General features: G+C 37.7%; 4 protein-coding genes across 13 annotated transcripts; 2 read left to right on the top strand and 2 right to left on the bottom strand.

The window, feature by feature from the left end:
* Positions 1-233: 233 nt before the first annotated feature.
* On the top strand, positions 234-1,351 carry LOC110177524 (alpha- and gamma-adaptin-binding protein p34). The gene is made up of 4 exons (XM_020944281.2): positions 234-414; positions 544-740; positions 792-1,059; positions 1,118-1,351. The coding sequence occupies exons 1-4, from the start codon at positions 351-353 to the stop codon at positions 1,297-1,299; spliced, it is 711 nt and encodes a 236-aa protein (XP_020799940.2). The 5' UTR covers positions 234-350; the 3' UTR covers positions 1,300-1,351.
* A 48-nt stretch (positions 1,352-1,399) lies between these two features.
* On the bottom strand, positions 1,400-5,024 carry Klc (kinesin light chain). Of its 10 annotated transcripts, XM_086834446.1 has the most exons (6): positions 4,458-4,890; positions 4,249-4,359; positions 2,793-3,419; positions 2,548-2,668; positions 1,693-2,478; positions 1,400-1,628 (listed from the first exon to the last, which is right to left on the bottom strand). In XM_086834446.1, the coding sequence occupies exons 3-6, from the start codon at positions 3,392-3,394 to the stop codon at positions 1,611-1,613; spliced, it is 1,527 nt and encodes a 508-aa protein (XP_086690572.1). In that variant the 5' UTR covers positions 3,395-3,419; positions 4,249-4,359; positions 4,458-4,890; the 3' UTR covers positions 1,400-1,610. The 10 variants fall into 10 exon arrangements, with proteins under 10 accessions (XP_086690572.1, XP_020799880.2, XP_020799882.1 ...); XM_020944221.2 differs by lacking the exon at positions 4,249-4,359 and having other exon boundaries at positions 4,886-5,024; XM_020944223.2 differs by lacking the exon at positions 4,249-4,359 and having other exon boundaries at positions 4,828-4,916.
* Positions 5,025-7,259: 2,235 nt separating this feature from the next.
* On the top strand, positions 7,260-10,372 carry LOC110177472 (uncharacterized). Its single transcript, XM_020944213.2, has 3 exons — positions 7,260-7,903; positions 8,459-10,080; positions 10,152-10,372. The coding sequence occupies exons 1-3, from the start codon at positions 7,768-7,770 to the stop codon at positions 10,323-10,325; spliced, it is 1,932 nt and encodes a 643-aa protein (XP_020799872.1). The 5' UTR covers positions 7,260-7,767; the 3' UTR covers positions 10,326-10,372.
* An 80-nt stretch (positions 10,373-10,452) lies between these two features.
* Positions 10,453-12,178, bottom strand: LOC110177473 (uncharacterized). The gene is made up of 6 exons (XM_020944214.2): positions 12,137-12,178; positions 11,851-11,972; positions 11,714-11,791; positions 10,899-11,439; positions 10,630-10,838; positions 10,453-10,562 (listed from the first exon to the last, which is right to left on the bottom strand). The coding sequence occupies exons 2-6, from the start codon at positions 11,890-11,892 to the stop codon at positions 10,512-10,514; spliced, it is 921 nt and encodes a 306-aa protein (XP_020799873.1). The 5' UTR covers positions 11,893-11,972; positions 12,137-12,178; the 3' UTR covers positions 10,453-10,511.
* Between the last annotated feature and the right edge of the window lie 8 nt (positions 12,179-12,186).

Raw genomic sequence — 12,186 nt, 5'->3', positions numbered from 1 at the left:
GCTGGTTTTATTTGAACGTACTTATAAGATGATAAAATATAAACGTAAAAGTAAAGTTAATTTTGTAAATATAAATTATACATATGTGAAAATAAGTTTTGTATTGAATTATTAATGAGAAATATATGAAAATATATATTTTATATATACATTTTTAAATAATTAATAAATACAAAAAATAAACGGAACAGTATGAACTAAATTTGAATTTAAGCTTTTTTCCAGTTTTGGCCATTTGAGAACTTTTTTCTTTTCAAGCTCTGGCCACACTGGTGTTTACATTTTGTTTAGTGACTGGAAATAAATAAAGAAATTAAATTAGCCAAAGCCTGTAACTACGTTATACTAAAATGGATCCAGTCGTATTAGTTTTGTCATATGGCAGCACTGTATCTCCATTGGAAATAGTCGAAAGTAATAATTATATGCCTAAGATTCAATCTTATTAGACTATGAAGCACTAGGTTACGATTTTGTTAGGAGCTCTACGAAATCGTATAAGATTAAATTATCCCATATACAATTTTTTACTTGTCTCTATAGATATTTTATCAGAAATGGAACAACCCAAAGAATCAAATTCAACAGAATGTTCTTTGGAAAGCTACAAATGCGGCATTAAAACGAAGTACTATAACACCTCCATAAACTTAGTTCCATTTACTGGCAAATTGGAAACTGTTCCGGAGGATATCCTACAGGCAACGGAAGCGCTAATAATATACTTTGACCCAAAGGAGGTAAGTTTTATTTATATATATAGGATATTTTTAATAATACCTTACTTTCAGACTTCGTTTATCGACACCATTCCGAATACATTATCCAAAAATGAGCAAATCCAGTTAGGTTTTCTTTTGACATCAAGTTCTACGGGTGGAGAAAGTGGCTTATCCTTTGGGGAGCTCAAGGAGCGTACTAATTTCTTTTTCGACATAATTACGTTAAAGAAAAGCAATAACTCTGAAAGCGATTCAGATGAAGGGGAAAGGGAATACGAAGAAGTTGTGGAGGGATTAAAAAATGTCGTCTGGTCGAACGTTACAATGGGCTCTAAAGGTAGTACTTAAAATTTCATGCTTAATATTGACTCGACTAAGAATGTATACAATTTCAGACCACAAAGATGATATAAGTAATGATGAACTGGATAACCAACTGAAGGACTTTGAAAACTTACTGCTTACTGCGCAGAGTTTACGTAATGATACGAGTTTAACGCGAGAACAGTTCCTGGACAGAGCTGAGCAGTTTGCCGGCATAGTTTCCGCGATTTTAAATGACAATGATAGCGATTAATCATGATTTATCCTTATCCTTTTATTGCTATTAATAAAATATTCAAAACACAGCCCTTTTCCTTTATTTATAATCTCAAAATGTTTTCAAATTCAAAGGGTTCTGTTAAATATATTTGGTTTTTATTATTAAAAGCGGTACATATTTTTGTTTGCCGAAATAACAAGGTATAAAACGTTGTTTATCTGCTAATGTATGCTTTGAGAGCAGCTTATGTATATTAAGGAATGAATAAATAAAGTGTGTTTTTTTTCTTGTTAACTTTCAATCATAAACATAAAGATTCCGTTGTGGGCAATGAACAAATATTTTCATGGTTTCGCATTTTTCTGGAATGACAGAGAGATTAACTAAGCTGCCTGTGAATTTATATAAATTCTATACTGCACTTACCTCATCGGTGAAGTCCATGTCATCCTTAATCTGCTTGGATCGTCGCTTCTCGTTCGATGTCAGCAGCTGTGAGACCTTTGTTTGTTTGGCTAGATCGTAGGCTTCCTTTTTACTTCGCATTGCACAGTCTTCCAGAGTCTCGGCAGCCTCGAACATGCCCTGACGACGGTAGAGTGCCCCCAGATTCTTAAGAGTAGTTGTGACGGTAGGGGAGTCCACTTTAGCAGCCTTGTGCCATCCACCGTATTCGCCATATGGGGTATTCTCTCTATTGTCATATTTGTTCACCTCACGCTCTTCGGCCACCTGCCAAATTGGTTTGTTTTTGCTGTCGATGGCTCCGAACTCACGTTCGTGTGCGCGGGTCAGCACCTGTTTGTAGAGTATCTCCGCTTCGGTGTATCTGCCCTGCTTCAGATAGCAGCCAGCCAGATTATTCTTTGTCTTGGCCACGTTGGGATCGTCGGGACCCAGTTTCGATTCGTAGATGTCGAGTGCTCGCTGGTAATACTTCTCAACCTCGTCGTATTTGCCTTGATTCTGGCAGAGCAGGGCCAGATTGTTGAGCTGCTTAGCAACGTCGGGATGGTCCTTGCCCAAAACCTTCTCTCGAATCTCCAAGGCACGCTTGCAAAGGGGCTCAGCATCTTTGTACTTGCCACGTTTGCCATAGAGGACGGCCAAATTGTTCAAGGTGGCCGCTACGGCTGGATGGTTCTCGCCGAGAGTTTTTCCACGAATCGACAGAGCGTCGTTCAGTAAATTGGCGGCCTCCTTATACTTGTTCTGAAGTGGCATGAAGTGTTTTTAATTAATGAATGTATATATTAAGTTAATCAAGGCGAAGCACCATACCTGATCACGATACACAAGAGCCAGAATGTTGAGCATTGTTGCTACATCGGGATGGTCGTGGCCACTAGTCTTTTCGAGGTCTTCCAAGGCTTGTTTGCAGAGGGGAACGGCTACCTCGTACCTGTTGATGCATATAGAAATCATGTAGAAATAATAATAATAAGGCCAAGCTCAAGGTAGAATGTAATCTAATATATTATAATGTTCTTTTTACGGCTAAACTTATATTTAAGGTTCTAACTCACCTGCCCTGCGATGCATACTGAATAACCAAGTTGTGCAGTGTTCGCAGACGTGCTGGAATCTCGTAGCCGGAAGTCTGATTGGCAAACTGGCTTGGTGGAGTGGGAGACATGTTGTTTCTGTCATCGTTCTCCTCGTCCGGAAAGAGCTCCACCACCGGATCGGTGCGAGATTTCTCGCAGCTGTCGTCCTGGTCCTGATTATCGTCGTACTTCTTTACCGAGGCCATGAACTCCAAATGCTTCTTCTCCTCCTCAAGCTGGGCGACGAGCTGCTCCGAAGCCTGGAACTTCTGCTGTGTGTTGGCCAGTTCGTCGCGCAGCCAGGCATTCTCTTGATGCAGGCGACGTACCTGTGTCTTTAACTTTTGCTTCTCGGCCTCGATGCTCTGCATATGGGATGTCAGAGCCATCATTACCTGGGCCTCACTCAGGCCCAGTTCGATGTTCTCTATATTCTTCCGCAGCATGTCCGACTTCTCGTTGTCCTTCTGGACTTCGGCAATGCCGTTCATAATCGAAACATGTTCCACTCGCAAGGCTTCGAGGCCTTGGAGGACTGTTTTCGTATTGGTTATTATTTCGTCCTGAGACATTTGCGTCATTTTGCCGATTTTCTCGATTTTTTGCCTGTAAGAAATGACACACAAAATTGCTATAAGTACATACTTGCCAAGGAACCTTTACCATTTTTTCTGTAGGAATGTTAATGATATCATAATGAGAGTGTAAAGACTTATTAATAAATGTGTTTTACAGCCTGTATGATTTAATAGCTTTGGAGACAATCATTTTAACCGTGTATAAAATGATTCAAGCAGCGTTAATCAATACGATGAAAAAGGAGAACGGTCATTGCGCATGTTCGTACATGCCAAAAAGTGGGGGTTAATAATCGAAAACAAATAGTATATTCGATTTTTTGCAATAAATAAATGATATAAATCATTAATAAAGACATATCAAATTGTTATTTTAAACAATTAAAATATTATGAGTTATTGTGAGTCAACTGGAAGCTATCAAACTTTCTTATAAGATTGTGCAACTTTTATTGGGATAAATCAGGAAGTTTAACATATACATTCGATAAATATCGAATATATCCTTGAAAATCTGAGATTTATATTTGTCAACATTGCCGGTCAAATTTACATAAACATAAGATGTTATTGAAAATTATGAACCAAGTTGTTTGTACTTTATATATCTATACATATGTATGCATGAGGGAAAGTTAATATAACTTTTCCGTGTATAGTATGTACATAAAAAAGTAATCGTAAAAATAGTGCTTACATCAACAGCAAATAATAAATATACGCGAAGGTCGAAGCTTTTAATACTCTACAGATCAAATAATTATATATTTATGTATGCATATATAGAAACTTCCAACTAGATGTAGTAATTAATATGTACATAGTCTAAGCCATTATATTAGCCTTCCGTCACGCACTTTTCGAATTGGAAAACTGGATTGCGTAAAAAGGAATGGCAAAGTCGGATAAGACCGATGATTTACTTGATTCCTTATCAAGATCAGAAAACAGTTTTCAGCTGGGGAAGACTAAAAGCAATGCATACCAGAAATATTAGTACAAATTGCAACAACACCCTCAGCTAGATCAACAGCAGTGTATGAAAAGAGTGAGTCATTTTATGTACATTAAAAGCAAACCCATAACACATAAACATAGAGTTTGGTGCACCAGGCATTCGATTACACTTCCGGAGCACAACAAAAATCGAAGAGTATTCGTTCGAAATCTGTGTTTATTATTGCCAACTCCTCTGGGGGTTTATTTACGATTGCAAAATGGATCATATTTTCCAGCACAAACTTTTCTTCAAGTGGCGCATATTAAAGTAGATATATGTATGTATTTACTTGCAACATACACACATACGCACATGTACTGTACGTTCAATTGTATGAGTGACTAGAATTTTGCTCACAAAGCTCCGGTGCAACTTCTTATATATTATATATTTGTATAAGGTTATCGTTATGTCGGCCTTTTATAAACTATATTACGTTTGAGGTGTTTTGCAAAGTTTCCAGCAAGCAACGATTGTGATAAAAAATAACTTACACTTCTAAAATAAAACCAAGAGTGTGGCCAGGCGTGAGATCTGCATCGCAATTTGGTATATTCCATTTCGTTCCATTTCGACGATAGCTCATCGACGATAATTTAAGGAACTGCCACATTACCGCAGAGGAATCGAAGGAATAGAAACACTCACAAAAATTAGAATTTAATAAATGTCTTTAATTTTTTATTTATTAGGTAATTAAGTTTTTGAGCAAATCGCATAACAGGGATCTAACCTCGGGGTCGGCTCCATAAAAAATAGGGCATTCAAAATTGTTAGGCTTATAACTTCGATTTACGAACGCGTGCACATATGTGCGGTATATAGGCTTACTAGGAGAAGATTAACAAATATTAAGTGACAATTTCAATTGTTTTAAACTGTCAGATTTCGAGAAAATCGAATAACAGTGAGAGGTGTATTTTGGCTAATAGTTAAGGCGCGAACTATGAAAATGGAACTAGATGGAACCAGAAGAGAACCACTCGCTGAACCAGACCATGGAACCATGTTAAGAAAAATACTAAATTAAATAAAAATTAAAAAAAATAAACAATCGTATGAAATATGCATGCCCCATGAATGGAATTGACATTCCAAGCGTTTTGTTAGTTGTTTTATTAAAATCCGTTCAGTCGTTCATGAGAAAACCCCACTTTTGCATTTATTTTCATAAATGTTCCAACGAAGAATAAATATATCTGGCAGCACTGCCTGCCTAAAATGAAGTCCCTTATAAATAAATAAATCCCTAAATCCCTAAAATAAATCCCTTAACGGGATCGCAATTCTGAACATTTTGATCCACGTTTCGTCAAAATCCGTTCAGCCGTTCACAAGAAATCCCGACTTTTTCATTTATTGCCGTAAATGTACATATGTATGTATGTGTGTATGTTCGACGAAGAATATTAAATAAAAGAATGTGATTTAAACTTAATGGTAGGACGTATGAATGTATCCAAATGGAATAAACGGCACTGTAGTTCCAAACATTTTAATCCATTATACACTACTATAACTAGTTTATAAAAGACTAATTGCAAAGTTTTATTTAGATAGCTTTAAATATGAGGGTTTAGTTTGCTTATAATTAAAGAGACAGACAGATGGACATGGCTAGATAGACTCGGCTGTTGATGCTAATCAAGAATATACATATATCTTTATAGGGTCGGAAATAATTTATTCAATTTTTGACCTGAAATCATATTACAAAGCAAGGGCATTGAAGCGCTAGATTTGAGAAGCAAATTTTCGAAATAACATTTAATAGTCTGCCCAATAAATGATATCGTTATTCTTAGCAATTTGGTAGGTGTTACATCGAAATCCGTTCAGTCGTTTTGGAGAAATTAACATTTGAATTACTAATTTATATACTAATGAGGCATGACTATGCACCCCTGGTACCCCACTGCTAGTCGGGATTTTTCATTAACGACTGAACGGATTTTGATGAAACATACACCAAAATGTTCAAAACTGCGATGCCGTCTATAGAACAGTCTTCCTTTTGCATAGGTTTAAACATAAAGTTTAAATCAAGTTTTCTTGTTTTTAGGCAGGCAGGGCTGCCGGATATATTTATTCTTCACTGGCACATAAATGGAAATAAATGAAAAAGTCGGGATTTCTTATGAACGACTGAACGGATTTTGATAAAACAACTAACAAAACGCTTGGAATGTCAATTCCATTCATGGGGCATGCATATTTCATACGATTGTTTATTTTTTAAAATTTTTATTTAATTTAGTATTTTTCTTAACATGGTTCCATGGTCTGGTTCAGCGAGTGGTTCTCTGCTGGTTCCATCTAGTTCCATTTTCATAGTTCGCGCCTTAACTATTAGCCAAAATACACCTCTCACTGTTATTCGATTTTCTCGAAATCTGACGCTTTAAACAATTGCAATTTTCACTAAATATTCGTTAATCTTCTCCTAGTAAGCCTATATACCGTACACACCGTTATAAGCCTTACAATTTTGAATGCCCTATTTTGTATGGAGTCGACCCCGAGGTTAAAGCACTGTTTTGCGATTTGCTCAAAAACTTACGGTTCGAAGAAATTGAAACTTGGTAGGGTAAAACTTCAATAAATGTCCTTCATTTTGGCGTATCCGGTATTGCTGCATGCGAGTGATTAGCCGAGATATTAAGAAATCCATGAAAACACGATTTTTCACATGCTTTTTTAATATATCCAAATCTCAAATACTTTCAAACCCAGTGAAAAACAAAAGTAAATTAATTTTTTACGAATTAGAATCTTTGTTTTATTCGAATTAGTGTCTTAATTTCGAAATAAATTTTAAATCAAAGATCTCCTCCATGTACCATTTTCCCACCGTTCCATTTCGACGCTAACTCATTGACGCTAATTTGACGGACATATTTAATAAAAAGAATAATGTGAAATAAAGTAAGTGTTTTTAATTTAAAGGCATGAGCATTGCATTAAGTGCATATATTATACAAACAAAGTTATATAGAAGAATTTCCCGTATTCTAATAATCGAAAGAAACGTAACTGCAGTTTGAACTACATAGACTGCCATGACAAAAAAGTTAAGACTTATGTTTATTTTGATAGTTTTGGGTTTTTATATAAAAAAGGACTTCCTTATTAATTTCCACTTATTTTAATGCAAAATTATTGGCTTAATGAATTTATAATTAATAAATTTTGTTTGTTTGGTTCATTTATTTATTTGCTAGCTAGTATTATTAAATGCATATGAATATTCGCAAGGTGGCATATTTTTGCATTCGAAATACGGTCGCACAATTTGTAATTTTTAAGACTTTTTAGAAGTCTTTAATTTTGTTCTATATTTTTAATTTTTTACCGTATATAAACTGAACAAAAGAGTATGCCACCCCCAAGACCGAAGGGGATAGGATTTAATACAGGAGTTCAAACAGGAGCGAGATCAAACTCAAATACGCCCATGTCGGAGAGGCAACAAATGGCTTTACTAATCCAAATGACTGCTACATCTTCGACAGGTAAATATACAAACAAAATTGTACATCAAAACATTATATTTATTGCGTTTATAAGCTGGTTAGTTCACCTTGCAGTGCAAATAGTTCGATTCGTGTTTTTTAGACCTGACCTGCGAATTATCTCGCGGGAACTCGGCTGCAAACATATGTACAGTGTGCATACATTCTACATATGTATGTATGTAGCTATGTACATACATAAATGTATCTGATACTCGCGACGCATGTAAAACAGGAATAAAGTAAAGTTAAGGCATCTCTTGGATAATATTTGGAAAAACCGGTTTTGTCATTGAAATAATTAACAAGTGAACTAATAAACTTCTATATAAATTATTGCAAAACATTATTATTAGCTTGGAGTGACCTGGCAAAAGAAAATTTGCATTTTCAGGAACTTTGCAAAAATACAAAAAAGAACAAAACAGCTTTAACAGTATATGCGAATAAATTACATAGTTTCTATCCTATATATGTATTCTCCTAATCACACTTTTCAATCTCATGATTCACTCAGCTGTCAAATGTTTTTTGATAAGATCTTTGTTCTTCCAGATTCATCTCGCACCAATTTAAAGAAGAATGAATGCAAGAAGGGAGACGCCGAGAGCGACGAGAGCAACTTGAATGAGAAGCAAGAGGTCCTGGACACAAAAGACAAAAGTTCCGCAGAGGAAAGCAGCAGCGATGGTAAAAACAGCGATTCGGCGCATCAGGGTAGCTCAGGAGCCAAGCGCTGTTACTCAGACATAGAGGAGGACTACGAGGAATCAGGCGAGGACGTGAAGAAAAAGAAGCGCAAGGATTCGGAGCATGGCAAGGACTTGAAGGGCGCTTCCCTGAAGCTCTCATCCAGAGTGGAGAAGGGCTCCAAGCTAGCGGCAACCAAAGGCTCGCCGTTGGGCAACAAAAGCAGTGCGGCATCCAATGCCGATAAGGAACAGGTGGAGATTAGCAAGAATGTGGACATCGAGAACGAAACCGAGTGCAGCGATGATTACAAGAGTAACGATAGCCTATACAACGGTGGACTTAAGGTGCCACCTCTGAAGATTGTGATTCCGCAACAGAACTGCTCCATCGACACTGAAGGCAATGTACTGAGAACCGGCAAGGTGACAGCCTCTCGCAATGCGGCCCTGCCGTACGTGGTCAGCTCCAACAGCGACTCTATCGACACGGTTATAACCAGCCAGTCCATCAGCCCGCACGAGAGCCCACAGAAGAGCAGCATTTGCTCCACAGTTCTGGACGACAAGAATATAAAGCTCTTCAATGACGAGAAGAACCTGAGGGTTCTGCGGAGTTCTCATCGCACCGGTGTCACGAGTGTGGAGCGCAGCTCTAATAACTCATCCCCTCAGATGCAGAGCAGCTCTCCATCGCCGGCGTCATCGAATCATGCCAATGACACGGCGGATGTGAAGCTATCCTACAGCAACATGACGTCTAGTCCCATACCGCAAGGCCATCAATTTGACCAGGAGACAATCACCAATGTTCCGAGCCCCTCCACATCGTCAACCTCTTCGTCGAAGGAAATAAATCCTTCGTCGAACGTGGACTTGCATCCGCGCAAACGAAAGATACGGCCCAAGAACACGGATGACAGTTCCAAGAACTCGAATGCCAACATGGATTCGGGAGCAAATTCTGAGGAATCTCATCCCCACGATCATCCCTTCACCAACGGTTTCCAGATGTTCTTGAGCATCCGTCGCCAGATCGAGAAGAAATGGAAGAGCCTGTATCCCATCAAGCCGAGACCTCCGCAGGGATACAACGATTATCTGCTTACAAAGAAATCGTACTTATTGAGCCGCAATTCGCAATGTCCGGCTGTGGATGTTCCCAGCACTGTGCCGCAGGCCATGACGCGAATTTATGAGGATCAGGAGAAGGCTAGGCGAGATTTAATCCAAGCGCACACAGTGGAACGAGAAAAGCTCTGCATGAATGTGGAGCAGGAGATTATTCGGGTCCATTCGAAGGCGGCCAGGAGTATATCTGGCCAGTCGGCACCGTATTCCGTGTGTACATACCTAAAGGACGACGAGGTCTACAACCTGTTCACGCCGGAGCAGGATGAAAAGGAGAAGAGTGCACGGTGTCGCTTTAATGGCCGATTGCTACTCAGCTGGCTACAAGATGTCGACGATAAGTGGGAGAAAATCAAGGTTAGTTGCGCTTATTTACAAGTGTTTTTTGAAGGATAAAACTGATCGATGTAACTTTTGCTTTTTCCTAGGAATCAATGGTGCTGCGTCACCACAACGAGGCCGAAAGTCTGCATGCCGTTCAAGTCATGGACTGGAATATATTCGCGAAACGAAATAGACTTTGTGACAATCCGATTGAAGTGAATTTGGAGCATGTACCAATAGTTTCAGTTGGCGACGATTTTGATACATTACCGACATAACTGCGAGATTGAGAAAATAAAGTTAAATTGTTACAAAATTAAAGAAACACAAATGTTTTCCTCCAGTATCTAACGGTTGCGTAGTGAGTTAACTCGCCCATATTTAAATTAAATTAAAATTCATGAATTTCAATTGGAAAATTTTGTAATTATAATAGTTAACATTTATTCGTATTTACAACTTGCTCATCGTGCGTTCAAGTTGTCAACAATATTTCTGGCATAGTTAACGATGTCCTGCAAATACAAAAAGATAAAAGAACATTAATTTTGTATCACTTACAAAACACTTTTTAAATCCTACCTCGCAGTTTTCCGTCTGTTTGTTTTTGGAGATAATTTGCTGGAGTATAGACAATATTTCTTTGCGTTTTTCTGTTGATAGTTTCAGTTCTGATTCCAGAGACAGAGACGACAGTGCGAACAGAGTAGTTTCTTGCTTCACATCAAACTCTTTAACGAGCTTCAGATTCTCCAAGAGCACAGGGAATACTTCTGCTTTGACGAAGTCATCTGGAAGAAGTTGAAGGTATAGTTTTATGATTTACTTACATATGTTAAATAAATATCTACCTCTGGCATCTTTGTCGCGAGATGATAGCGAAGCTATAAGAAAAGCTGCCTTTATGTAGACATTAGAATTAGGGGACTTTAAGCAAGGTACCAAGGCTTTGATACCATTTATGTGCTTGAACTCTTTGTATCCCGGCGGAAAATTTCGTATAAGCGATGAAATCGCATATATGGAACTGCGTACAATATCTTCATTCGCTTCACTCAAGTTTTTGGTGAGTGCGGGCAGAAATTTCTCAGTTATGAGAGCATTCTGGCAAAACGTATTATTCTGTGCCATTTCAGCAACCGTATTGAGTGCCGATACTCTTATTTCACTTTCCGAATCCTTTACATAGCGAAGTAAGGTTGTGGTTCCTCCCAGCTTCACCAGGGAGTTAGCATTGTCGATGTCATCAATGTGGCTCCTTATAACGTCAAAACTTTCCAATTTGTCGTCTGCGGTGGCTTCGTCACTATTTAAAATAACCAAAGCTGCTTTCAGAGCTGTCGCGGCATCGGTTGTCATTGCACTCAAGACATTTTCCAAAAATTGATTTTTCTAGAAGATAAAAATAGCCCTATATTATATTATATATTCAAAAAGTAATAAAAGAGTAAAATGTTACTTGTTTTAAACTGAATTTTCATAGGAAAAAGCACATGGGCAAATAAGTTCTAGATGCTTCGACTGATTCATTGCCATGCTCAAGATTACATATATTTTAGAATTTGTAGATTTCGGCTTTTGCACTCAATACTCTTTTACGTTACATTGGCATTTTTATTCGTACATAATACGTTTAAAAGTTCCCAAAGGTGTTTTGTTTACAAACCTCAACATCATCTGCTGCCTCGTTTGGCGTTTGCTCTGCATTTTGGTCCGTATTTTGCACCGTATATTTAAGCACATTCTACAATATATGAAAATGTAAATTGTTTCTTGAGTGAATAATTAATTGATTTCAATTACCTGCAAGCTTAGAGCTCCTCTTGGTGCGTTCGGATTCGCCATTTTCAATAATAATCAGATATGAGTGAAAACTCGAGTAATGTTGTTTTTATTTGACAACAATTAGAGATGGTATACCAAATCTATCACACAAAAACGATAAACGATAAAGTTGTCAGGCAAAAGGAATTAAGGAGTGTTTTTTCTTTTAATTTAAATGAACTAGACATAATCAATACAAAATTTGAAACACCTTTGGACAATAAATAATTAAATTTACGATTTTGGTTTTACTGGGAATAACCACCTGTTGGCCTTTTAAACCGATTCTTCGATAGACCGCGTTCCAATTCCGCG

Source organism: Drosophila serrata, unplaced genomic scaffold (assembly GCF_035046125.1).
Source record: "Drosophila serrata isolate PLE 108 unplaced genomic scaffold, ASM3504612v1 contig_272, whole genome shotgun sequence".
NCBI lineage: Eukaryota > Metazoa > Arthropoda > Insecta > Diptera > Drosophilidae > Drosophila > Drosophila serrata.
This window is presented reverse-complemented; position numbering and strand designations above follow the sequence as displayed.